The sequence below is a fragment of the Aphelocoma coerulescens genome, chromosome 1 (assembly GCF_041296385.1).
Source record: "Aphelocoma coerulescens isolate FSJ_1873_10779 chromosome 1, UR_Acoe_1.0, whole genome shotgun sequence".
In the NCBI taxonomy this organism is placed as follows: Eukaryota; Metazoa; Chordata; class Aves; order Passeriformes; family Corvidae; genus Aphelocoma; species Aphelocoma coerulescens.
The window spans coordinates 69,293,669-69,320,787 of NC_091013.1; the positions used below are offsets into that span (position 1 = coordinate 69,293,669).

The window sequence follows — 27,119 nt, forward strand, 5'->3', positions numbered from 1 at the left end:
GCAAAATACACAAAACATACATGTCAAAGAGAATGTTTGCTAGAGGTATGTTTTAGCTAATGACAAAATTCTTATTTCAACTCAATCTTCAGGTAACTTAAAAATAGTTTCTGATAGTCCACTTTTAATTTCAGAAATGAATATTTTACCCATGCAAGTTTATTCACATTAATTCAGTCACAAATATTTCAGATTCACTTATACAAGCAGGTTTTGAAGAAGTCTTCTAGTTTTGTATGCCTACAAATGCAGAGCTGGAAAATAGTTATTGTGCCTTGTCAGAGAAGCTGTTGCAGTGATGAAAAATGGTTTTTCAATCCTTTTTTCCACTGCTGTGGGGTGGAATTTTTCATGATAGCAGATTTTTTTTTTTTCTGATGTAAAGCAAGATTTAACATAAAGTTGTTTTTTGTAGACAAAATATTAATGTGGAGGTTTGTGTAAGATGAATCTGACAAAAAGGTTAGCACTTGGAGAAGCTGGGGAAATAAAATCTACTCATACACAGTGAAGTTACAAAATACAGCAAAATCTTGTGTTGATGTTTGTATTAAGGAAAAGAAACTAAGATACTGCTTCTAATTAGGGTATTTTCACCAAAACTCAAAACCTCTCATTTGGATCTGATAATTCATGAGTAAGATTCATTTTTTCTAATGTATGGGTTCCTAAGATAGGTCACATAAATGAACATGTTCCATTGACTGCAGAAGGACTGTGGGGTGAATAGTTCATAGTTCATCATATTTTTAGCTATCTAGCACTAGATGAGTTCTATCCTCCCAACAGTGTCTTTAAAACAGGAACATGTTTGAAGAAAAAGTAGTAAATACTTGAAGCAACATTTTGATTTGTACATAGAATCTGTTTACCTCTTTGGTGAATTTAGAAACATTGGAATTCAGAATTTGAAGATTAGAGCAGATTGAGATATTAGTGATAATATGTGAATTTGCAAATACATTCCTTATTTCTACCTAAACAAGGTATTTTTGGAGTAATGCATACATCTGAAAGCATTCTTAGCTTGGGTGAAGTGATTTGTGTTCCTAATACCTTTCAAGATTCTCTATTTTACTGATGTGTAATAAGGCATAGATGGCTTTAATGGTTTGTATTTTATTGTATATACTTACCTCAGTTTCAGAATTGGAGAATGATTTTTCACATGAAAGAAAATCTAACTGTTTCTGTATTTTATACTCCAATCAAAGTATATTTCTTTGCAGAAAAAAAAAAAATGGAGATTTAGGTAATTACTTCCACAAGTATTTGGCGCACAGTTGAAATAGAATTCCTAATCTTTATCATGTGTGGAAGACCAATTACTGGTAAGAAATCAAATCAGAGGATAGGATGTCTCAAAACCCTATGCATTTACAGTGACACAGAGCTTAGTGCATGGGATAAAACTTTGGGATTTTGCATTCTACGCATACATCACTGTCCATCTGCATCTGCAATGTGTTCAGGAACACATTGAGCAGGAAGACATGCAGTAAAAAATTGAAGTAGGCACAACCATGACGATAGAAGCTTTGAAATTACTTAAACCTCTGTGAAACATTCTATATCCCTTTCATTTTTGGAAACTGCAAGATAGTTAACCTTTTGAACATGTTGTAATTGCAAGTCATAGCTGCCAGTGATTGATCAGCTGGGTAGGGTGAATTGCAGCGTGTATCAATGCCGCTAGACAGGAGGCTACCATTTCTCTTGCTGAAGAGAACAAAACTTAGTTCTGCAAACAGAAGATTACTGGTATTAATTGAAGGCATGAATACAGCTGAAAAGTAAAATCTTATTAGCTGCATTACGAATTAGCAACATGGAACAAATTACCCTTAACATTAAAAAACTAAAATTGGTACTGCTTTTGGGGTAATGATCTACTGATTGGCCTGAGGACATTGCTAGTGACGCTAATGTCTTTAAGCAGTGGTAAAAGGCACCAGCCTGAGGCTTACAGTAAAGTGGCTTACCAACAACCACAGACATCCTTGATCCTCCCCCCTTGCTTATCTGCAGGATACAGCTGTTGCTGAAACCAAGTTAAATGTTCTCGTCGTAGAGAAACAGATTGGCAGGGATACTGAAAATATAAAATCTATTCCCTACACACAGACCTCAAAGAAAAGCAAAACACAGCAGAGAGTGGTATTTTTGCCCAGAAAGAACTTATGAAGGCCATACAATCAACTTCTGAGTTGCTGACAAGTAAGCCTTTTTGATCTGGTAATTTAAATAACTTTTCACAGTCTTCTCTAGAAGCACATTAAACTTTTTCATTTTATGACATATTTATTGCAGATTAGTTACTCTCTGCTGCTTTTTTTGCCATTGTAAAACCTAATGAGCATAGAAGCTAATGTAACATTTTGGAAATGAAACATCATGGGGCTGGAGACTGCAGGCGTTGTGATTCTGCGTGTTAGCATCCTTTATTTACCTTATGCTTACATTTTATCAATTTGACAACAGGAAGAATCAAGAGCTCGCAAGTACGTATGTTGGGGTCCCTCCTGGTTCTGACAGTTCCTACTGCTCATTGACACCACTGTACATTCTCAATAACTCTGTTTTCCTTATCTTGTCCCTACAGTCTCAATCATGTCTGTAGCCTTGGGGTATTTTCTCTTTTTTTTTCCTCAGCTCTATTGTTAATGTCCAGTAAAGGGCTCAGAACTCTGTGGTAATATTCCTTACTATAAAGAGACTGCAGTTACATTGTTAGCCTTGCTGCTATTAGTCTGTACTTCTTTCTCCTACTTTATAGCTCTGTATGCAGTTATACAATAGAACATCTTAGTGCAAGATGTTGTTCACTGGAAAAGCATTCTTATTTATATCATATTCTGAGTTGGAAAACAATAAAGCCTGTAAAGTTCAAACTGTAATGCTGACCTTCTTTTGTCTTGCATTACCATGGGTGTCATCATTTTGTTCCTTTAATCTCAGTCAGTCAGTGGTGAGAGGAAGGAATGGGGATTCATGAACCATTTCTTTCCTTACTGAACATAATATAGAAACACTTGGTGTTTCTTCTTGGCTGGGCACGCCATGCCCACGTGAGTGAGAAAGGCAGTATAGCTCTCTTCTGTCAGGAGTTCAGATCTATTTCTGATACAGTTTTGGCATCAAAAGAAAATTGGGGAAAAAATGCTATTCTGTTTCATGGCTTGCAAAGGACCCATTCTGTAGTAATCCAAATACTGTTGATGAGGAGAAGGTATGTATTTATTTGGTCATCAGTTTGCATTCTGTGTAGAAAAGACGGTTTCAATAAAACACGCGTTTTTGTTTTGTTTTCTCCATACACACAGAGCTCTCCTACAGCAACAGGCAGATTATGGTAATTTCTTAGGGGAACAAGCAGTGGTTGTGTGGTTACTGAGTGGGATCTTTGCCTACAGTAAAATTTTACTTTACAAACTAAATGGGACAACAGAATTGCATGCGTAAACTGTTCCTGGGAGCTGAGACCTATTTACAACAAGCAGCCTGGTTACATTCTACCCATGACTGGAAATCCTTGTAGACTCTGGAGCTAGTCTTGCCCTAGTCTTTGAAAGCATGAGTTGCTAGAGCCTGGTGTGCGCAGCACTGAAGGCTTTCCTACATGGCTCTCCACGGGCCTTACTATAGCACATGTACTTTATGAATAAACTTGTAAACCCACAGGAAATGTGGCACTTGACAAGTTTACCTTAAAGAGAGTATATGCTCATTTGACCTCTTAAAATTTCACATCCTGTGAATTATTTTCGAGAGAAGCAAGAAAATTGTGCCAGAGAAGTTGATAATTGAGCTCAAAAGGGTTTATACAAATAGACAAATAGGGAAAATGAGAATATTTCTGTGACATGGACTAAAAAGGACTCAGTAGAGACAGTGAACCAACTCTGCTTAGCACATGTGAGGCCACATCAGGAATACTATGTCTAGTTTAAAGCCCCCCAGTTCCAGGAAGATATCATTATATTGGAGGCAATTAGAGGCAATTGGAGGCAATTAGGTGGTAGCTGGAGCACTTGTTGGGTGAGGACAGGCTGATGGAGCTGGGCTTGTTTAGCCTGAGAAAGGAGATTGCTTCAGGGGTACCTGCCAGAAGCCTCCAATGTCCGTGGGGCAACGTCTCTTCTCCATCAAGGTGGTAGAGTCAGGCTCCTCCCGGTGATGCTTGGTAAAAGGATGAGTGGTGATAGATATAAGTTGAAACAAAAGTTTTAGACTAGATACAAAGAAAAACGTCTGAGACGGCAGTCAGGCACTGGAGTAGGTTTGCCCAGGGAGGAAAACCTTTTCCTGGGAGGCCCAGATAGTGTCCAGCCTTGGAGATTTTGTGGCTTGAATAAGATCAGAATCACAGAATCTCAGAATGGAGTGGTTGAGGTTGTAAGGGACCTTTGGATGTTGTTTGGTCTAATTCCTCTGCCCAAGTAGGATCACTTAGAGCTGGTTGCCCAGGACCATGTCTCCAAGGATGCAGATTTCACAACCTCTCTAGGCAATCAGTTTTAGTCACCCTTCCAGTAAAAGGCTGAGACAAAATCTCGTGTGTTTCAGTTTATGCCCATTTCCTCTTGTCCTGTCACTGGACATTGCTGAAAAGAGCCCAACTATCTTCTTTACACGCTGCATTGCTTGCATACATTGGTAAGATTCTCCCTGAGTTTTCTTTTCTATTGGCTTAACAGTCCCTGCTCCCTTATCTTTTCTCCTCATATGAGAGTCAGTTAATTATCTTAATGGTCCGTTGCTGGGCTCTCTCCAGTACCTCCATATTTCTCTTGTGCTAGGAAGCCCAGAACTGGACACAGTACTCCAGGTGTGGTCTCACCAGTGCTGAGTAGAGGGTCAGGATCACCTGCTGACAACACTCCTCCTAGTCCAGGATACTGTTTGCTTTATTTGCAGCAACACTGCATTGCTGGCACATGGTCCTCTTGTGTCCACCAGGACACCCTGGTCTTTTTCTGCCAAGTTGCTTTCCAGCTGAGGAACCCTCAGCATGTATTGCTACCAGGGTTGTTCCTCCTCAGTAGCAGGACTTTCATGTTCTCATTGTTGAACTTCCTGAGCTTCCTGTCCACCCATTTCTCTAGTATGTCAAGGTGCCTCTGGATGACAGCATGACCCTCTGGAGTATCAGCCACTCCTCCCAGTTTTATGTCATCAGCAAACTTGCTGAGGCAGCACTCTGCCTCATCATCCAGATCATTAGTGCATGTTGAAACGAACTGAACCCAGTGCTGACCCCTGGGGTGCACCACTAGTTACTGGCCTCCAGCTGAACTTCTTGCCACTGATCACCACTCTTTGAACTCAGCAGTCCTTGCAGTCTGCTCATCAAGCCTATACATCAGTGGTGTGCTTGTAAGGATTTTATGGGAGACAACACTGAAAGCCTCACTGAAGTCCTGGTAGACAATATCCACTGCTATCCCTGCATCTTCCAAGCTGGTCATTTCTTTGCAGAGTTATCAAATTGGTCAAGCGTGACTTCCTGTTGGTGAATCCATGATGATTATTTCTGATGATTTTCTTGTCCTTAATGTGCCTTGAAATTATTTTCATGATTCAGTGATCTATTGCTTTCCCAGGGACTGATTGCGAGGCTGACTTGTCTATAGTTCCCTGGGTACTCCTTTATGTCCTTTTTGAATATAGGAGTGAGATTTTCTGGGTCTTCAAATGGCTATCCACATCATCACTATCATTCAAAGACCATTGAGTGACTTCACAATGATGTCAGCCATCGCCACCTGCAGGGTGCATCCCATCAGGTCCCATGGACCTACATATGTCTGTTTTGCTTATTCTCTAATCTAATCCTCTTCCATCCAGGATAGGTTTTCCTTTCTCCACTCTTTCGCTCTGCTTCTGGGACCTGGGATTCCTGAAGGTTGGGCTTGCTAGTGAAGACCGAGGCAAAGAAGCCATTCAATACTTTAGGCATTTCCACGTTCTATGTCATTGGGGCCCTATCTCATGCAGCAGTGGGTGCACATCTTCCACAGTCTTGCTTTTGATCCCTCTGGATGTAATGGAGCACTTCTTATTGCCCTTGACATCTCTCACCAGATTAAATTCTAATTGGGCTCTGGCTTTCCTGACTGTGTCTGCATGCTTGGACTTAGTCTATATACCTCCCAGGTTACCTGTCCCTGCTTCCACCTTCTTTATGCTTCCTTTTTATGTTTTAATTTGGTCAGCAGCAACGTGTTCATCCATGCAGACCTCCTGGCATTTTTGAACATCTTCCTGCTTGTTGAGATGGACTGTTGTGAAACTTGGAGATGATCTTTTAATATTCATGAGCTTTCTTGGGTCCTTCTTCTCTTCAGGGCTTTATCCAATGGAACACTTCCAAGCAGATACATGAAGAGAAAGTCTGCTTATCTGTGATCTTGCTTTTTGCCCACCTTCAATCCCTTCACAATACTGAACACTCCTATCATTGTCACTACAGCCAAGGCCACCTTCTGCCTTCATAGTCCCAGAGTCTTCCTTTTTTTGTGAGTGTGAGCAGAGCATCTCTTCTTACTGTTTTTTCTCTCTCTTGGAACAGGAAGTTGTCACTGATACTCTCCAAGATCCTCCTGCACTGTGTATGCCCTGCTGCATTCCCCAAGTAGGTTGAACTGTCATTCCCCAAGTCATGCAGGACTATGAATGTGAAGCTACTTCAAGCTTTGAGCAAGAAACTGGACTAGGAATTTCTCATGTCCAAACTGGATTATCCTAATATCCTGTGATGCTTGTACATTTCTTGGATTATTGTATGATCATTTGTGATTCTCTCCTGTGTGGAGAGATCAGCTGCAAGAGGTGACTTCCTGTCAGGGCAATATGCCATTAGTGTGGGGTTACTTGCCGGTCAGGGTCAGTATATAGCCCTTCAGAATGATTTGCCGATGAACTGGGTTTGCATGGCCAAGTTTTGATAGTTGGAGGGGCTACAGGGGTGGCTTCTGTGAGAAGCTGCCAGCAGCTTCCCCCGTGTCTGGCAGAGCCAATGCCAACCGGCTCCAGGACAGACCCACCGCTGGCCAAGGCTGACCCAATTAGAAATGGCAGTAATGCCTCCATAGGTGGTATATATATGGTGATAACGTATTTAAGAATCTGGGTGTTTTTAAGGTATTGAGAAAACCTGAATAAGTATTAATATTTGTAATAAAATAAGAGTTAAGCTTTATTACATAGCATGAAATGCAAGAGAGGGATGTAGATAATCATTTTCTTTACATGCTGGAAAGAGCAAAGCTTTTTACATATTGCATAAAGTAGCTGTTTTCTTCATGGACTCTGGAGTTTTTTGACTAAGCAGATGATAAATTCTAATGGGTTTAGCTTGATTGGATCGTTCTGCTTTAGTTTTGTTGTTTGTTGACCATTAGAATAGGCAGTTCCCCTTCCTGGCTGTTTCCTGTGAATGAGGCCCACACTGGGATTATGTCACAGTTTGAACAGGCTGTTAGGTGTTGGAAAATTTTACATCTTTGTTTACAGGAAGATACCTGTAATCCTGTTTTCATTTGCATTGTATATGGTTTCTGGAGCAGCTGTTTATGCCAATAAATCAGTGTAAGATTCCTGCTGTAGTTACCCAATGGCACCTGACTGAAAGCTTTCATATGATTCCTCCTGTTTTCAGTAGATGATTTCCTCACAGAGTAAATGTTTTCCTCCATTTCCACTGATTGTTCAGTATTAAACAAGAGTAGTCATCAATAAATCACAAAAAATGTCAACAGAAAGAAATTAGCTACTATTGGGCATTAGGAATGTGGAGAGTTTGGGAAGAAAAGTGTCTTTGGGAAGACCAAGGCATTTCTCTGGTCCTCAGCTCTCAGCTGAGCCGGATGGTTCGCTCAGTAACGCGTCAGTTCTTGCTTGTATTTCCTTGAATAGCTTGATGAAAGACGAACAGTTAGGGCAGCCAAGAGAAATAAATTTCATGACATCATTCTCTGGTGTATATGTTTAAGTTAATTAGTTATGCTCAATTTTATTTCTTTGTTCTCTAATCTGTCTAAACTATGTTACAGGCTCCACTGATCTGTGAAGACTAAATAATGTGCAGGCTTATACACGGTATTTTCTGACTAGGAAGAAAAAGCTCTTATTTATTTCTCTTAACCTCTGTTGAGGAACCTTAACCATGGGAAGAAAATAGGAAACAGGTCTAATACAGAACTAAATGTTTACTAATATATTTTTAAACAAGTAAAGTGTACTGACATTGTCAGGTGAGGGCAATATAAACATTGCTGCAGACTTTTAATTGTATATTGACTAAGAAGTGTTTTTGGTTTTTTTCCAACTGTGTAATATGGCTGGTGATTAGTATCCATTTGGAGTGCAAGACATCAGTGCTATGCACAATAAGTTCTTTCATCCTCAGGCCAAGAACCATTTTGCAGGCATAATGCAAGGATGCCTACAGATCTGTGTGGGTGTACATAAACTCTAACCTGAACATCTTGTAGTGTTCTCGAGTGGGAGGGTAATTTCGCCTCTTCATTGATTTTACTGATGTCTCTTATGAGCAAGTAGTGCCATTTCCCTCAACCTGTGATGACTTGTGTGTGCTATACAATGTGGGCTATTGCTCACCAGAGGATTAAGCAGGAGCAACAAACCTGCTTTATTTTCTTCAAACCTTTCATGAGTGGAAGACACTTGTGTCATCTCGTACAATTGTAACATTTTGATACAGAAAAGAAGACTTCAGGTTTTTCTAGAGGAGATTGCCTAGGCTGACAAGAATGCTTACATTGCATCTGGATTGTTTACAAAAAATTGCTACATTACTTGTACTGAAATCTTCAAAAGCAAAGAGGTTTTATGAGTAGTCTCAGCACTGTTAAATTAAGCTGTCCTAAGTACCTGCAGTAACCATGGTATTTAAAAGTCTGGATTACTGCAGCAGTTCTTTGTCTGGGATATGGCACATACTGTACTTGGATTTTAATGGAGCCATTTATACAGGTTTTATATTTTCTCATAAAACTCCTCCAGGTGAATGAAAATAAGCGTGGGCTAAATGTTTTCACTTCTGAGTGCTCTTTCTGTTACAGAATCTTGCTGGCTTTCTTAATTGCTAACTTAGGCAGTTTCTTTGTCTTCTAGAATGTCGGGTGGTGAAATCTACTTCCTATACCAAAATAGCCTCGAGTTCACGTAGGAGCACCACCAAGAGCCCAGGCCCATCCCGACGCAGCAAGTCTCCTGCTTCTACTAGCTCAGGTAAAGCAAGCAAGCAATCTTTCTTAACAATAGCAACTGTTCTGTTTCAATAGAGTGAGCAATGCATTTAAAATGACACATTTTTGTGGAAAAAACGTTGTATGTATAAAACAGTTGACAGTAAAAATTCATTTGTTTTCTCACTGGCATCTGAGATCAAGTGTCTTCCCAATACAAAATAAAGCTTCAGTATCCTATAAATCATACTCTGGCATTACAGTGGTTCGATTAACTTTATTTTTTGTGCATATTTTTGCTTCCAATACCTAAAGACTGAGGAAAAAATGGTAGTCTTTGTACTAGGAACTGAATGAGAATAATACAGAAAGTAGCCCAAGTTATGCAGCATAAGATCTGTCTTACTAAAAGGTTAATTTCACCATCTTTTTTGAATTTTGTTTCTGAGGGAGTGAGGAGGCAGTAGTGAGGAAAGGATTGATTAAAGATCATGAGGGTATTGAGAAAAGGAGAGCAGGGCAGAGAAAGCATGCAATTACAGATGTGAATGTGGGGTGCAAAGATAGCTGAGGAAGAAATGTCAGAATTGACCTAACAAGCCAGTGATACAGGCTGGAGAAGACATAGGAAAAAGCTTTAGGAAATTCTGTCTGAAGGGCCTTGCTTTGGCTGCCTTTGCAGTAGCTCCCACTAGATAGCCAATGACTAATTCACCCCTGCAGCAGAACAAATAAATAAACAAAAAAGTACATTAGATGATTTGCCATTATTGATGCCTGAAGGTACAAATAATCCTCAGTGTGAGCCAGTTGAGTAGACCCATTCACGCATTTGCACCATTGCTTGTGAACACAGATTTTGGAAGAGGCGAACATGAGAGCTGTCTGAAAGCCACCTCCCTCTTTCTGCCCTAGTCTTCTCCCACCAGGAAAGCAAATGGCATACTGAAACCTGCATGCAGCACCATAAGGTCTTTGTGGGGAGGTGGTGATCAGAAAGGCCTAGTCCTGGTTTCAAAGAGGGTAGGGATAGACCAACTGGAACCGTTCTTCTAATTTTTTTTTAACAAAAAGACAAAGGTGAGAACAAAGGTGAGAAAAAAACGTCTTGCTCTGGGAAGGAGGAAAGTGAGAGAGACATGATGAGAGATGAAGGCATAGGTGTGGATAGCAGGGCTGGGAGGCAACTTGCCTCCTACACATCCTAGAGAACAGCTGAGATACAGAAACCTGAGAAGAGATAATGGGATGAAGTATCAATTGTGAGGGACAAGCTCAGAGTAGCTCTTTCATAAACATGTTAAGTTACTTTCTTTGTAGCTAAGTGGAATAGGGTTAAATTAAACTTTGGCCCTGTTTAGTGTGTGAATGTTAGACTCTGGGATTTTTTTGTAATGAATGTTCGTTTGTGAGTACAGGTAATGAACACTGAAATGTGTGTGCTTATTTCTATGTGAAATAACTGTCCTGCCATGAATAACAAATCTATGGCATTTCTATGGGACTAGCAATGTTTTTTCTGTGTTGACTGTGTGATACCATGTTAGTTTTGGTCCTGAGAGAAAATAGTACTGTTTTTACTTAAAGATGCTAGGGAAGTATAGGTGAATAAATCTTAGCTTCTTGAAGTTCACTTCTATAAAGGTCTGAGCAGAATATATTACATACTTCAAAAGATCAGGAGATTATTTTACAGCCTATGGAAAAAATGGAATGTTTTTACTATACCACAATAATAATTAATGTAATATTAAATTTATAGCAAGAAATGAAACAGTGTAGTGAAAATATTAAAAATGCAAGCATTTTGGATGCTGATGACAGATGTAACCAAATTAAACTTTTCTTATATGAACCCACTACATTTATAGGAATAGGCACATGTTAGTTTGTTACCAGCAGCATTTCTTCAGGGTTCAGGTCTAGGGACAGTTTTGTTCAATATTTTTATTGATGATCTGGATAGAGGACGTGAATGTGCCATTAACAATTTTGATGATGATAACAATCTGGGAGGTGCTGTTGACTCTGACGGAACAAGATGCTTTGCAAAGGGATCTAGGTAGATTGGAGTGTTGGGCAATGATTAATGGGATGGAGTTTAAGAAGAACAAATGCCGGATTCTGCACCTGGGATGGAGTAACGCCAGGCACAAGTATAAAGTGGGAGATAAGTAGCTGGAGAGCAGCCCTGCAGACAGGAATCTGGGGGTGCTGGTTGGCAGCAGGTTCATTACGAGTGAGCTGTGTGCCCGGGCATCCAGGAGGGCAAATTGCATCCTGGGGTGTGTCAAACACAGCATCACCAGCCAGACAACAGAGGTGATTGTCACAATGTATTCAGCGTTAGTGTGGCCTCACCTTGAGGACTGTGTGCAGTTCTGGGCACCACAGTTCAGGAAGGATGGGAAGGTACTCAAATGTGCCCAGAGGTGGACAACAAAACTGGTGAAAGGGCTGGAAGGTAAGTCCTATAGGAAGAAGCTAAGGACTTTGGGCTAGCTTGTTGTGAGAAAAGGAGGAGCTGAGGAGTAACCTGATTGCTCTCTGTGGCTTCCTGAGGAGGGGATGTGGAGACAGAGGTGCTGAGCCCTTCTCTCTGGTATCCAGTGACAAGGCATGGTGGAATGGTTCAAAGCTGCACCAGGGAAGGTTTAGACTGGGCATTGGGAGGCATTTCTTTCTGAGAGGGTTATCAAGCATTGGAACAGGCTGCCCAGGGAAGTGGTTGAGTCAGCATCCATGGAAGTATTTAAAAGATGTGTAGACATGGCACTAAGGGACATGGTTTAGTGGTAGACTTGGCAGTGTAGGGTTAACAGTTGGATTTGATGATCCTAAAGGTCTTTTCTGGTCTTAACAACTCAATGATTCTATAGCTAGGAAGCATTCCATTACCAAGAAGTACTATGTAGTTGATTGACCCTGGCTGGATGCCAGGTGCTCACCAGAGCCACTCTATTGCTCCACTTCTCAGCTGAACATGCTGTAGTTTTGGTCAGCCCTGAGTTGATCAGGCAGTTGGACTAGTTGGTTGTTGTACGACCCTTCCTACTGAGCTATTCTATTCTATTCTATTCTATTCTATTCTATTCTATTCTATTCTAAATTTGTTAAACTTAACAAGGGTAACCAATTGAAAGTGTTTCTACAGAATTTCTTTTTAGTGGGGGGAACGGCTCTGATTTGGCTGTCTGTACCTCTGCTGCTTGCTTTTTGCAAATAGGTCAAATTGTGTGAATGTTACAGTAAACCTATTTCTAACCTTACATACATGAATACTTAGATCAATATTACTTTTATATAAGGAAACGATATTGTACTAAACACTTGCTATCAATAATTGTTTTTAAATCACATAAAACTAAAACATGTCAATGATTTTTAAAAAATGCAGTTTTATATTCGACATTGCATTTAAAAAAAAAAAACAGCAGTAGAAAGAAAAAGAAACATTGACACTTAGATGGTTTTAGACAAAACCCAAAGATCTCCCATGAAATACAAACAATATGTACAGTTTTCACTTTTCTGCCACCCAGCAAGCCTAAAAATGCAGCTTATTTCTTGGAATTATGTACCTGTGACAGTAGCAGAATAGAGAAATTGCCATCTAGCACACATACGAGCAGATAATCTTTTCCATGATATCTGCATTAAACATCTCGGTACTAGAAAATCTCCTGAATGACTTGTACGTAGCTGGAAGTTCTACTTTTGTTTTCATGTTGTTACTGCTAAATGTATGTACATGTATTTTTATTCTATGTTTTTAAACTGCTTTCAGATAAGCTTTAAACTACTTCTAGGGATTTTTCTTTCATTGATAATAAACATGGAAAATACTCAAGGAAAAGAGTAGATTCTTTGCTCAGATCAAAGGCAATACCTACATATTACAAAAATTTAAAGGTGTATCATTTTGTGAAGTGTTTTGTCATAGAAAAAAGTTGAAAGAAGTAGGGATAAAAGGGCAGGCAGATAATGCAGTCTTGATAATGTACCTTTCACAAAAAGCTAAGCGAGGTGTATGGAAAAGAGCGTGTTGCTAATTAGAAAGAATCTGATTCCTTTTGTTTCTTTTTGAATCTTGCTGCACTTTGAAAAGTCTGCACATTCTAACTGCACAAAAGGATCATATGCCTGCTTCAGACTTGAATTAATGTCCATATCAAGATAATACACATGGATAATTACATGGACCAAAAAAAGGAAAGTTCCACAGACAAAGACTATGTTAAAAAAAACATAGAAATCTCAAAGTGGGGTATTAAAACTGATAAAATTGTAGAATGAAAAGATATTCTTGAGTTAACTTTTATTCTCGTGTATGCATCTGTAGTATGGTATAGTCTTTAATGCAGGTATTCAACAGGATAGATGATTTGAATTCATCCTTTTTAGAGTTAATGAAGGCAAAGTCTTTCGGCCATTTTCCCATTGTTAGAGAAATAGATGTATAAATGAGGCTAAGACATGTAGACAATCGATTCTGGTTTAAGTACTTAAATGCCATCCTCAACAACTGCTTCCCTTCTTTGACACAGAATTTCAAGTCGTCAATGAATTAAGCACAGCTCTGACTTGCACTAAATGTTTATAAATTCAATGAACTCCGTGAGTTCCTTTCTATGAGCAAATGGTGGTTTGGGGTGATAAACTTTCCCAAATCCATCCCAATAGCTTCTGAATTTCCTTACAGAAATTGAAGGGGTTATTTTGGGGCATTGGTCATTTGTTGTTTTTCTGTCTGTGTCTTGTTTTTGCATCTCTAAGTCTGGAACAATAATACTTTACCAAAACCAGTGCTTTGAAGATAAACTCAGTAATGTTAAATTATTTTTGAGGAAATTCTGCCTGAAGGCCCTTGCTTTCCATTTCAGTCTCACCTTGTTTTGGTGACCCCTGACTCTGTGAGGAGCTGAGTGTCCTCTGTCCCTGGTGAGTCACCAGCTACTGCTCTGGAGAACCATTTCCCTCATTGTCTCATCTGCTGCTGGGGGAAAAGTACTCTTTACGACAGTTCCAATGCTCTTAGATGACTTTCAGCCTTTGCAGGTGTCTTTTGCCCTCTGTTGCCTCTAAAGGCAGTCTTCTTGTCAAGCCTGTGAGTCCTGTATAGAACCTACCATAAGAGCACTGTCAGGCTTTGCAGATACATGGCCATGGGAATAACATCATGGGAACAACAGGATAAAAACCGCTGTCCCAGAGGCTCTAGGACACACTGCCATGGCAGCACAGGGCCAAGTGGGGAACCTGTGAGTGGAGCAGGATGCAGGGTTGCAGGGAAAGATCCTGAGTGGAACCAGAGGCTACAAAAGTGCTCATGGCCACAGAGGTTCAGATCTGTGCTCTGGTTAGCTGAGGGCAATGTAAAATGCCTCAGTCTGTGGGAAACACACACTGCCTGTTGTTTCTTGAGCTATACAGTCTACGGTGAGCAAAAGGACTGCATCTGCCTTTACACCATTTCTTGGCATATTTCAAAGGAATCTATGTCTTTACATATGTGGTGTTCACCTTTTTTCCATCCTTGCTTTTTCCCTTCCCTTTTTTTCATAACAGAGCATATGTTTAATGTACTTACATTTTCCTGATAGCCTCCCTGGCTCCTGAGAACAGATGCGTTCTATTTTTATATGAAAACACAGAATAATTTTTTCTTCCAAGAGTGCAAGCAAGCTAGGAAGATCTGTGTAAGGGCTGACTTCTCCATTATTATGTTTTCTTCATTTTGTTATTTACATCTGACAGTGTTTCAAAACAGTACCGCCAGACAGAAATCTCTCTGCAGGAGGATTGCTTTCTGGCTTTTTACAAATCCATTTGAGGTATTGTCTGCTTCAAAAGGCTTTCAGTCTAGATAGAGAAGAGAAGCATGGAACAAGGCAAAGAAGAGAAGCAGAGAAAAGATAGTGTGACCTCCTGGGCTGGCGGAAGGCTGAAGTCTGATTCCAAGTGCAATAGATAATCCTGCCTCTATTTAATTTTTCTGGTGTCTTCTTAAAGCCTGTAAACCACTTTGATATGTTTTTGTTGGCATCAAATAGTATTTGGGAAAAGGCATAATAAAAGGGACATTTAATTTCAGTGAGAATGGGTATCGGCTCGTTGCTGGTGACTGAAAATTATGAATGTCTGATGGCTCTTCAGTAGCTGGTGGCTTCTGTCCAGCTGCCATTTAACACCACTGGTGGCAGCTTCAGCGTGGGTGAAGAGGTAACAGATTCAAAGAAAGCAGCAGCACTTACATCTTAATTATTGTTGTTTTTAATCAAATCAAGAGCAGCATGAGATGACTGGAATTACTGTACCCTTGGTCCATTAAATTAAGGAAAGATACTGCATTTGGGTGAACTCTGTTTTACCTTCTGAAATTCCAGCACTAATTTTCAGGACTTGCACTCAACAAAAGTTGCTATTTCCTTTTATTTTTTCAGTTTGAGCACCTTCTTCAAAATTGTTTCCTTCTCACTTTTCTCCGCTGTGAGCAATCTCCTGTTTCCCTCCAGTTATCACTCAGAATATGTCAGATGATTGAAATCTTATTTGTAATAGCAATTCAGGTATTAAAGTTTGGTGTTAAAAAAAGTTATTTAGGAGTTTGCATTATTTAGTGTGACAAGTGGCTATTTCAAGAATATCTGGCTTGATATGTACCTGTTCCAAATTACAAAGGAAAATATGTGAGGAATGGATAGAGTAGCTCATATTACCAAGGACTCTGAGAGGGGTTTTCTTTAAAAACTGTACCTGAGCAAGGAAATTGTGAAACTGCATGTCAAACTAAAGCCTGATCAAAACTGTAGGTGTTCCCTAAAGAAAAAAGTGGACATGGAAATAGGATCTTACTGAAGTCTTCCCTAGGTCAGATGCTTGTGCTTTTCTCTGCTAGTTAAAAAAATAAAAAAAAAAAAAAAAAGAAGAGGTGTTCCTCTGTAATAGGGTATGGTTTCATTTAGTCTGATGGTTCATCCTTAGGCTGTTATCCAGAAACAACCCTCCTTCAACCACCTGACTCAAGAAGGGCTTTTGTATCCCAAAGGAAAAGAGCATGATGTATCATATTGTCTTTGGAGAAGTCACATGTCTTTATTCACACTGTTACAGGTACTCAGCTGACAGATTTTGTAATAAATACGCTGAAGCAAAATTTTCCTAAAGCCAAGAGGCCAAGAGCACACACCCATGGGAGTGATGGAGTCATCCTGTGGACCCAGGGATTTCCAGATGGCTTTTGCTTTGATCTTGGCTTCTTTTTTATTTTTTATTTATGGTGTTTGTCTTTGATACTAATCACTGAAAAATTAAATTTTATAGTTCTATACCCTGTAACAAGAACAGGAGTTGGTGAGAGAATGAGATTTGGTTATACTGAGTAGTTCAACCCTCTTAAAGGATGAAGAGTTACATTTACATGCTAAATAAAGAAACATGCTCAGAAATTGTACTGTGTTCACACAGACAGATTTGAGAATCCTAGTCTTTCTAGTTAAGCAAAACAGTTCAAAAGAGAGATTTCTGTTAAATTGTACGTACATGTAGATGCTCTCTTGATTAGGTACTCATTAAATTAGCAGACAATTTCATAGATAGCAGCTGAAGTGCAGAGGGAAAAAAACCCCAAGCGGCACTTCCCTTCTGAGACTACAGGAAAAAACAAATACAAGTGGATTCCAGGGAACTGCATTTTCAAGGCAGTCTCCTTTCTTCTGAGATATAAGATATGTCTGCAATATATACGTGTCTGCAGCACTTCTCTGCTTGATAGTGCAGACACAGGTGACTTTGGGTTGAGATGGAAGACCATGTGAAAGGGTTTACAGTCCCTGCTGAGCTCTGCACTGCTTGGGTTACGCTGTGTGGCTACCACAGGTACTGGTGACTAACAAGGACTCGCATATTGGTGGCTGCTGGGATGGGGAATGTAAACCTGACCTGTAGGTGATCCTTTCCCCTGACATCTCTAATCTGGTGATCAGGTGAAAGTTCTGTGTGGATCTACCAGGCCTTGTCTTCAGTGGCAGAGGGATGTTCTACTTGTATCTGCTTAACTTCTTGACATAAACTCTAGAAAAGATTGAATATAAAAAGAACAGTTTAGCACCAGTTAAAATGAATGCAGTATTGGTATCTGGGTTTTTTTTTCTCGACCAGTTGCATGCTAAGGTAGAACTTTTAAAGCCTTGTCTTTACTGGGGAGTCATACTGAGGGTACTTGCCTAATGTGGTGCGCTGTACACACTGTCTTTTGGTGTGAAGACAAAAATTAGAAGATGTACACAAGTAGAACACAAAAGCAGAAGGAACAAAAAGGCAAGATATGGTTTATTCCATACCATTTGTAACTACATAATCTTACTGAGATAAAAATGTCGTTTTGGAAAGGATAGTGAAAAACTACAGAAGTAATTGAGACAAGGTCAAATAATGATCTCACATCAGCATTTTCTAGCTAACAGTTGCTGAATATGACCTACACGCTGTGACTTGTGTAAAACATTTTCTAGCTTAACTTTCCTATTCATAAGTTGTGGCTGCCAAAAAACCCTTCACTATTCCTTTCCTTTAGTCTCCTCTTTCTTCTTCACACACACTCCTGAGTTTGGCAAACCACTTTTTTAAACACACCGAGTCATCTCTATGTGTTTGGTAGAGTACAATGTGCTTGCACAACAGGCAATTCTATAGGAGACTATGATTTTAATACAGTGAAGTGGTATTGGCAGCTTCTCAGACTGGCACTTGATGCTTTAATTAATTTTTTCTTGCTTTTTGTTTCTATTAATAAAAATATGCCCTATCAAAGTTTATTCATTGGAATGTCATCAAAGTACTTTTTATTTGTAGAATTTTCACTAGTTTATTATCATAGTACTATTCATAAATATTATCATATTTATTATTCATATTATCATATGAAAACCTATTTTGCATTTATCTCAGTAGATGCTGGTATCCAGCTTTAGTGCTCTATTTTGTGGGTTTTCCCAAGTTCATGTGTGTGCCAGGTGCTGGAAAAGCCAATACAAAGACAGGTCCTTGCCCTGTTAAACATCCTCAGCAAGAGAGGACAGTAAGGAAAGGAGTTCACAGCTAAGCTGTCACATACATCTGCTCTGAGCAGCCACAATAATTTTGTTATTGTTGCAACTTTTTAATACATATTTCACCGGTGAAATTTTGAACTGATAAATCTTTTTCATAAGATGATAGGAGGGCGCTGTGTGTTAAGCTGAAGACTGTAACCCCTGCCATTTTATGAATAAAAGTGACAAGAAACCTCTTGCCTCACTCAATAAAATGATCAATCACAACGATGATTTACCAATTTCATATGTCTTTATCTACATCAAGGTTCCCTCTAGGAGCATGTGCTGTATCAGTCAGTGAGAAATGCAGTGCAGATACTGGATAGAAATGCAATTTCCAGCAAAAATGCATTCCACCTAGAAATGGATTTTAGGGCAATTTAGTGATCAGGAATGTAGTATTATTATGAAATGTTATAGCTTTTATTCACATAATTGTTGCCATGTTTTCTGGTCATGAGCAGCTTATGCACGAATGGTGTAATGATTGTAAATGGAGTTCAGGAAGGGGGTCAGAATCACTGCAGTCTCTTCCTGCTACACAGCACCTAATATCAACTCTATCTACAAATTCAGCATAATGACTCACAAGCACAGGAAGCCATAAACAAAAAGGTGAAAAAGGAGGGCCCCTGGAATGTACCAGGAAAATATCAGGAATTACCATTTCTATCCTGTTGTGATGTCTGTCTTAAGGATTATATTAATAATATCAGTAGTAAGAATAATGTCATAACAGCAAGAGCAATATGTATCTCCAGGTATGTAGAGCATCCAGAAGGATTAATCTTGTGTAGCTTGTTTGTCAGGTCAGGTTTAGATGGTTGCTTTGGGGTCATACAACTTGTGTCATGACAGAAACTTGGTTACAATAAAGTCTAGAAAACTACTTCAGGTATAGAAGCAAATACAACAGGTATGTAAAGATTGGTAAAAGGAATCTCATCTCCAGAGCTAATGGCCATCTCTGGAGTTTCCTAATCAGCTCCCCATAGGAAGTCCTTGTAAGCTTTTAAAAATCCTTGTACATGTTTTATGTATTGTCACCTTTATATTTTGGATAAGGGTAAGGAGGTGAGCAAACTTAACGTAAATCTCCTAGGGCTCTCAATTCATTAATTGTGCTCTTGTTTTCACATGTTGCTGTTGGCCAACATAAGAACAACTATCATAATTTTACTTTTTAAAAATGCAGTTGAAGAGAGCTTCAAACTTAGCTTAGACTCTCTGGATGCTCTGGTGGTGACAAGTAATTTTTAGGATTTAAAACACTTTGTTTTCTCATCCTAAATAGATACTCATCAGCATAATATACATCAATAGGGAAATACATCAATAGTTAAATACACCATGGCATCTACTTGTCTCATTCCACTTGGTAGCCTCAAGTTTTTGCCTTCAGGACAGAATAATTGCTACAGTTAATTCTAAGAAAATCTATTGTTGAAAGTTACGGGGAAGGAGTCAATCTATAAAGAACAGGTACCGGTGCCTAGTGTTACAAGGTGTATTGAAATGTAGCTGTTATCTTAAATTTGCTTGTAATAAGACCTAAGAGTATCTGCTTGGTTTGAAGAGAAGGCAGACCACTAGTCCTGTTACTCAGCAGTCTTGAGGACTAGGTCTGTGTGAATAGTAGTAGTTTAATGTTAGTTTCTAAATTATGCCATAGATGTCTAGAAGACACCTTTTACAACTTTACAAGTTTGAGATTCTAGAAAGCTCATTTTTAATGTCCTCATCTCGCTCTTTTCCTAAATTATTTCAGTGATATCGGTAATAAATTTGATTTTAGTCGCTGTTGGATAGATCTGTGTGGTGTTTTGCTGAATACTGTATGAACATGCATATATACATATGCATATGCATTCCCAGTACACTTAGTACAGTATTTGAATAAGTGCTGATACGTGCAAACCATTGTCCTCTGTATAAAGATATTTTTAAGCCTAGATGAGTGGAATTATTTTCTATAAATCCAATTAGCACATCGTGTTGTTTCTATAGTTATGCAAATATATTGCACCTTTACTCTAAACAAAGTGATGTTGAGATTGGATCACTCATAGCACCTAAGCACTATTAAGTGTTCATCCTTTATCAAGAAGTATAATGTGTTTTATTGATGTGTGTGGTGTGGTAGGTATACATGTTATTTCATTATAATGTGTGGGCCCAGTATTAGCCAGTAAGAACAACGTATTATGTAAAAAGTAAGAAGAATCTTTTAAAAATGCCTACTATATTATCCAAAGGAATTAGCATTTGCTAGATTGCCAGTCAGCAAAGGTTTTACAAGAGTTATTGTCATTTTGATTTTCAGATGAGTCATTTGGTACATTGCCCCCAAAGGCACCTCATTATGATTCAGTGCACAGCATATAAAATTGCCTAGGCTTTCGGGGCTCCATGGAAAGCGAGTGGGGGTTGCGGTGGCTCAGCGTTGTGAAGCAGCAGCATTATGCTTAATTGACACCTTTGATGTAGCCCTAAGACAGCACCTGCACCTCCCACTGCTGCTCTGAAGACGTCAGCCTTACGCAGAAAAGGCTTCTGCTTATGAATTCTGCATCGCGTTCAGCTCACTCTGTGAGCAGCCCCAGCTATCCTTAACTAATCCCATTGCTTCTCAGTTTGGCTACAGCCTGGCTTAGTACAGAGCAGGAATTTTGCTGCTTGCTCCTACTAGGTTAAACAGTCAGATTCTGTCCATGTTAGAACTCATAGAAGGTAAGTCAAATGCCTTGTTGATATCCTCAGTATGAAAATATTCTCCTAAGATTCAGAATCTGGGAATCTGGCTGTCTATTCTTTTTATCCTAGTACTTACAAATGTGGACTGTGATAGAACAGTTGCTTGTTTTAGAATATTTACATGGATATGTGATACATGCTTTGTAGTGTTTCTGTCTGTGCTTCAGTGTGAGTATTATTGATAGCCTCTCGTGTGATTACTTTGTAGTAGAATTCTGTCCTCTGCTGGCATTGTTTTGTTAATTTATTGGATAATGTCATATGCATGTGAAGATGCTTCTAAAGAGGTAGGTGCTGACATATGTGAAGAAGCTTGCTTATTTGAGAAAGTGATGCTTTCCTGTAAGTCAGACTGGAGGAGCTATATCCAATTCATTTTCCTCTAGAAAGCCCTTCTGGATTAAGTCTGAGGTGATGTTTGGGTCAGATAGTATTGCAAAAATCTCTTCAAATGATTGAGTAAGGAAAAGCAAGTAGCTGATTTGTTCTTGCAAGCAATACTGTGTTTTATTTTTACAGGGTAGCACTTCAAGCACTAGCTAAATGGAATGAAAAGGTTTATATATTGTGTCTTTTGAGGTTAACAAAGCATCTTGTTCCCCATTACTTTCAAGTAGAGGAACAATATAGTTCAGGAAAACATGATCATGTTCTCTGCCATTGACTAGAGTCTATTCAGGTTTTTTCATTATTTGCTTCCACTCTGTATAAAAATTTTCTTCATGAGCCAAAACTCTAAGGAAATAATTCTTTTTTGAATTACCTTATTTAATGTTTAAAACATTAAGCAAAAGCAAATGAATCTGTTTAATAAATTAAAAAATGGATTTAACTATTTTGTTCCTTTAATAATGTCTTGTATTTATTTTTTTCAATTTCTTGTCCTTTTAGTGAATGGAACCCCTGGTAGCCAGCTTTCTACTCCCCGTTCTGGGAAGTCTCCAAGCCCATCTCCCACCAGCCCAGGAAGCCTACGGAAACAGAGGGTAAGGAAATAAGGAAACTGGTTTCTGAGCATGGCTGGGAAGAATCCAGCACAGCCATTATCCAATAGCCTTCTCCCTTCTGATCCCTTGAGTGCATTTAGAGCCATAGGGTGGAAGAGCCTGGCTACATTCCTTGTGTTTGTAAAACACCCTGAAGTGGAGTACAACTGTTCTGTGTCTGTCAAAATGCTAAGTATACTGGGAACTGGTTTATCCTTGAGTGAAAGAAGCAGGGGTTATCTCTCTCCTTTTTTACAAGACTTTTTGTTTGTTTGTTTTACTTTCTTTTTACGAATGTTTCACAACTGAAAGAAAATGCTCATGTTTTCAAAGGAATCTCTTTTGTTCCTAACTTGCTGTGGGCATATGTCACTTGCACAACCTACAGACTGCTTTGATTTTGAAGCAAGGTGAAAGAATGCACTGTGGAATTTAGCTGTGATATCACAGTCTTGTGCAGTGAAGATACTATCAGCACCAAGGCAATGTGAGACTTGTCAGTCACTTTCCTGGACAAGAGTTGATAGTAGCTGCAGGTTCTCCCTAGTTATCCTGTATGGAATCCACTTTCCTTCCTATGGAGGAATCTACGATATTCCTAAGCATCCAGAACTAAGCTAGTGCCTATGTTACTGCTGTAACCCTCTGATAAAATATTACTTATTAAACCCAAAAGCTCCACATACTGATTTAGTTAATTGTATCTGTTTAAAAGCAATAGGACAGATGTCTTTGTATTGTCTGCTATTTTCTAAACTGTGGTCAGTTCTCAATGAAAGCATCCCTAAGGCAGTACTCTGTATCTCAGACTTGTTTATAAACAGAGTTTGAATGCAATGTTTTTTCTGCCTTTTGAGTTTTTAAATAAAGACATAATTTGTGTCTCTCAAAATAAGGGGGTTATGTACAAAATTGGCAGTGTTTGAATTTGGTGCAGACCTGATTCCCCAGATACCCAGATCAGGAATAGCTGTAGCACGACACAACTCCCTTCTAGCCTGTGGGCCCTTCTTTATGTCTGGTGTATGCCAGGGAGCTGAGGAGTTGTGCATGCCCAAGTCTTACCTCCGTCTGGGATACAGCTATGGGTTTCTGCCATGACTTGTTCACAGACACGGGAGCCGACTGGGATCTTGCAGTGTAGGGACAGCCAGAGAGCAGCAGCCTGGAGCCTCAGGGTAGTGTCATGGTTTTCATCATCAGATACACAGAGAGTAAAGATGCAAGTTCCAGTGGGTAAGCTGGTGCTAAAATCTTCTTGAATGCAATGTCTTCCCCACCTGTTTGTTCTCTCTCTCAAGGCTTATTAATGAATCATTAATAAGTCACTGAAGAGGGAACAAAGAGTCTTCCAAATGAATTATACATTGGAGATGTGAGGGCGTCTGTTTAGATGGATGATACCAGTTTACATTGGCTTTGCATTTGCTGTAAGGCTGTCTCTTTTCATTGGTAACTTTCCTAAACTTTCTTTCTCACCACTGATGCTTCGCTCTCCACAGTGAAGAAATGTTTTTCTGCTAACGTTTGTGGATGGGTGAGTGGGAACCATGTGATCAGCACCATTAGACACAAGGGTTTTCTAGGCACAAGATTTCTGACTTTCAAATGTGAAGAGGAGAGCAGATGGGCTTCTTTTGATGTGTAAGTGTGATAGGATCACCGAGTGGCAGTGTTATGGATGCAAAGTGCTATGTAGTGATAACAAAATCAGACTGCTAACTGTAGAGAAAATAAATATTGAAGTAAACTACAGGAGAGATAAGACATTGTTAAGGAGTTGAATTCTCTTCTCCAATATTCATATTCAGTCCCTGTGACCTCGGTAGGGGAACTTTCATGCTTGTCTGGCTTTATTTTAGACAGATTTATTTTTTTTACCTGATGAAACATGGAATATATTCATGTTAAAATAGATTGCAATCATGTAAAATGCATTGCAATAATACTATTTAGTTTACAAAATCAACTTCTCAAGAAGTTCAGGGATGGAAGCTTTACACTCAGTCTGAGAATTTATTTCATCTGCTTTCATGTTAAAGTTGTGAAGTGAGTGAGTTAGAAGTTCAGTGTAAAAACATATGATTGTGTCATTAAAGGTTCTAATGTGCATTCCAATGAGTAAATTAGGCATTAAGCAGTGCTTGCAAATCATAATTTCATTGTTAGCACTATAAATGGTGTTCTGTTTAGTTTTAGTACCGTCTTCCGGGTGTTGTTTAAAAATCTAAATTCTACTTAGGCGAGAGGTTATTTTATGTACCATATTGTCATAAACCAAATTGGAACACAAAGCATTTTGTTTTGTCTTCAGTGGCTTCAGCTACAGGGCTGCCAAGCCAGCTGCAGGATGAGGTTTATTCCCTAGAAGGTTGTTGAAGTGCTAGTATCATGTGATAGACTTACAAGGGAGAAGAGATGGATTTAAGTTCCCATCTTGTCCCCAGTGTTGAGAGGTGAGGTGTTCCTAGTGCTGGCTGCTGTAGCCATGGTCTGGGGTTGACTGTGATGGCTGGCTTTCTGAGTGGTCTGTCTTTCTCTCTTTACCTGCAGTTTGAGGGAGCTGCTGCTTTAGAACTGAAATAAGATGCTGGGTCTGGGGAACACCAGCTCAGATGTGTAATTTGGGGGTTTTGTGCCTCTCTCTGTGCAGTTAGAGTTAGAGGAGTTCCTGTTCTCTCATGCCATCAGGTACATGGGATGCCAGTGGTACATACTGGGTCTGGAAGGCGATAGGAGTATTTCCTCTAGCCTAGCCTGGTTCTCCTTGACTTAACCAATCAATCAGCTCTTCAGCATTCCCATCCAGTGCTATGAGGGAGTTGTAGGCTTGGGACATCAAAATGCTGAGTGGTCTAGGCAGGCTGCCAGTGTTTTTCCTGGGAAGTACAGGTGAGACGAAGTCATGCTTTTGAATCCAGAGGCGCCAAAGCAAGGTACTTCTGCAAAAGGAGGGATCTATTCCTGGGAAGAGTAAAGACCTGTGGAGTGCATTAGGCAGCTTAAAATAGGGATTGATCATCTTACTTACTGATATTTCATCACTCCTCTTTTTAAAAAATAAGTTCTGGTCTTTGAACGAAGGCTTTCCATTGATGTATACAAAGCCAAAAACGCTGCTGTGGTACGCACTCAAGAAAACAGTACTCTTGTAACCCTATAGATAAAATTTTATACCCTCAAAAGCCAGAATATAGAAAGATAAAGTTTATTCTTTCTCATCTGCATATGTATGTGGCTGAGTTGTCTCCAGAAATTCAGAAATCAGTGAAAGTTATATTTTTATAATCTTGTGCGAAATGCAGGCTATATTTGAAGAAAGTAAGATTTGAAAGATTAATTTCATGGGTGTAATTCACAGAGTTGAAAGTGAACTAGGAACAATTTATCAGCTATCTTAGCTAACTGTCAACCAATTTTCAGCCTCTGAATATTTTAACTAGCAGGCTGTGTGCTCTAGTTATGCTTTCTTGCAGTTTAATTATTTCTTTAGTCTTAAATAGGAAATTAAGATTCTAGTTTTTAAATTGTTATGAATGTCATTTTCTTTTCCCCAGAGGATTAATACATCTGAAATTCATGTTTATAGCATTTTGAAGGAGAGTTAAGCACACAAATGTAATTCCTTCTGCAACAGAGTGCAGTTAACCAAAAAGGAGACATGGCATTGAAAGAAAAAAACCTAAGTATTTTTTCTATGTCCCTAGAGATTGAAACCTATAGAATAAAAAAAGATTAGATTTAAGGTACCTCTTGACCCGATTAGGTGGGTTGAATTCTATCTATATAAGATTTTTTTGAGTTGTATGTAGCCAAGAAGTCTGATTCATTCAGCAATTTTTGTCTTCTTATAAATCTATGTAAGATAATAAATAGCTTCTCCTCATAATTTCAAGAAACACAGCTCTCTGGCTAATTATAGGCAGGGAAAATTCTTTCAGAAAGAAAAACTTTTTAAGACTCTCAAGTATTTAAAAGCAGGTGAAAAAGCAGAGAAAATGACACTGAAATCTTGTTAATGATTTTGCCTTAAAGCAATAATTGAGTTATTAAAATAAACACAAAAATATTCTCTAAATATTAAAAGTCAGAAACATCTTCTTGGTCAGTTCCAAATGCATATTTTTTTACATTCAGAAGCAAGAGCAGTCACCTGGGAGATACTGTTCACAGATTTGGGGTGCTACCCTCTCTAGCAAATCAAAAGATTTTTTTTTCAGTGCTATGTATTAGAAATTCCCAAACTGTATATTCTCAAAAGAAATTTCAATAATTAACTAACTAGTTAGTATTCAGAATAAGATGGTCTTATCTGTTTAAAATTCTTCTCTTGTCTAGATTGTACTTAGATTGTAAATAGAAATGTATTTAAGATCTGATTTTCACTCTGCCAGTCTAATGCTTTCTACTGTGTGTATACATGCCCGTTGGCAGAATACATGCAGAATAAGCATTCTAGGGAATCAAACCCCCCTTTAAGGTACTTCATTCCTGCAAATAAGATATAAACCTCTATAACTTATTGAGATCCTTATAAATTTGAAATATGTGAAACACTCATTTTAGCTGGTCCTTTTTTGTAGTATAGCTTTCAGACTTGTTCATTTCTTGTCTCAGTTATCTTACTGTGATTAAAAAAAGCAAAACAATCCATCCAAGGTCAACACTAAAGCAGGCTCCATCAGCTTTCCCATTCTCATGTTTTCTTGTATTTTGTCTCACAGGTTTTTTTGTTGTAATTTGTTCATATGTTTTATATAGAAAGGACCCCCCAAAACACCTTAAAGATATCAGAGAATGGCTATGAGATATGCTGGGCACCTGCTCAATCAGAACCCCTCTGAACCATCACTTATTCTTAATTCACCTTAAAAAGACAGTGCCCTGTGCTCTACCAATTCTCTTTTTTGAACTTTCATTCCGTGCTGCTGTTTGTCTTGATGAGGATTGTAGTGCTGTGTAGGTGGGATAGGGCAATGTGTCATCTCATAACACCTCTGGCACTTGAGGATTATCTGATCTGTCAGAGGACCAGTGTGTTGAAAGAGTGAAGTGGGTCTGTACACTCAGAC

At 39.0% G+C, this 27,119-nt stretch overlaps 1 protein-coding gene across 3 annotated transcripts in view; it reads left to right on the forward strand.

The window, feature by feature from the left end:
* DCLK1 (doublecortin like kinase 1) overlaps positions 1-27,119 on the forward strand; it is a 234,368-nt gene that overhangs the window by 150,259 nt on the left and 56,990 nt on the right. For all 3 annotated transcript variants that reach the window (XM_069012096.1, XM_069012095.1, XM_069012101.1), the window contains exons 5-6: positions 9,139-9,255; positions 21,953-22,047. In XM_069012096.1, coding sequence (XP_068868197.1) covers positions 9,139-9,255; positions 21,953-22,047 — 212 coding nt within the window. The remainder of the gene's footprint in view (positions 1-9,138; positions 9,256-21,952; positions 22,048-27,119) is intronic.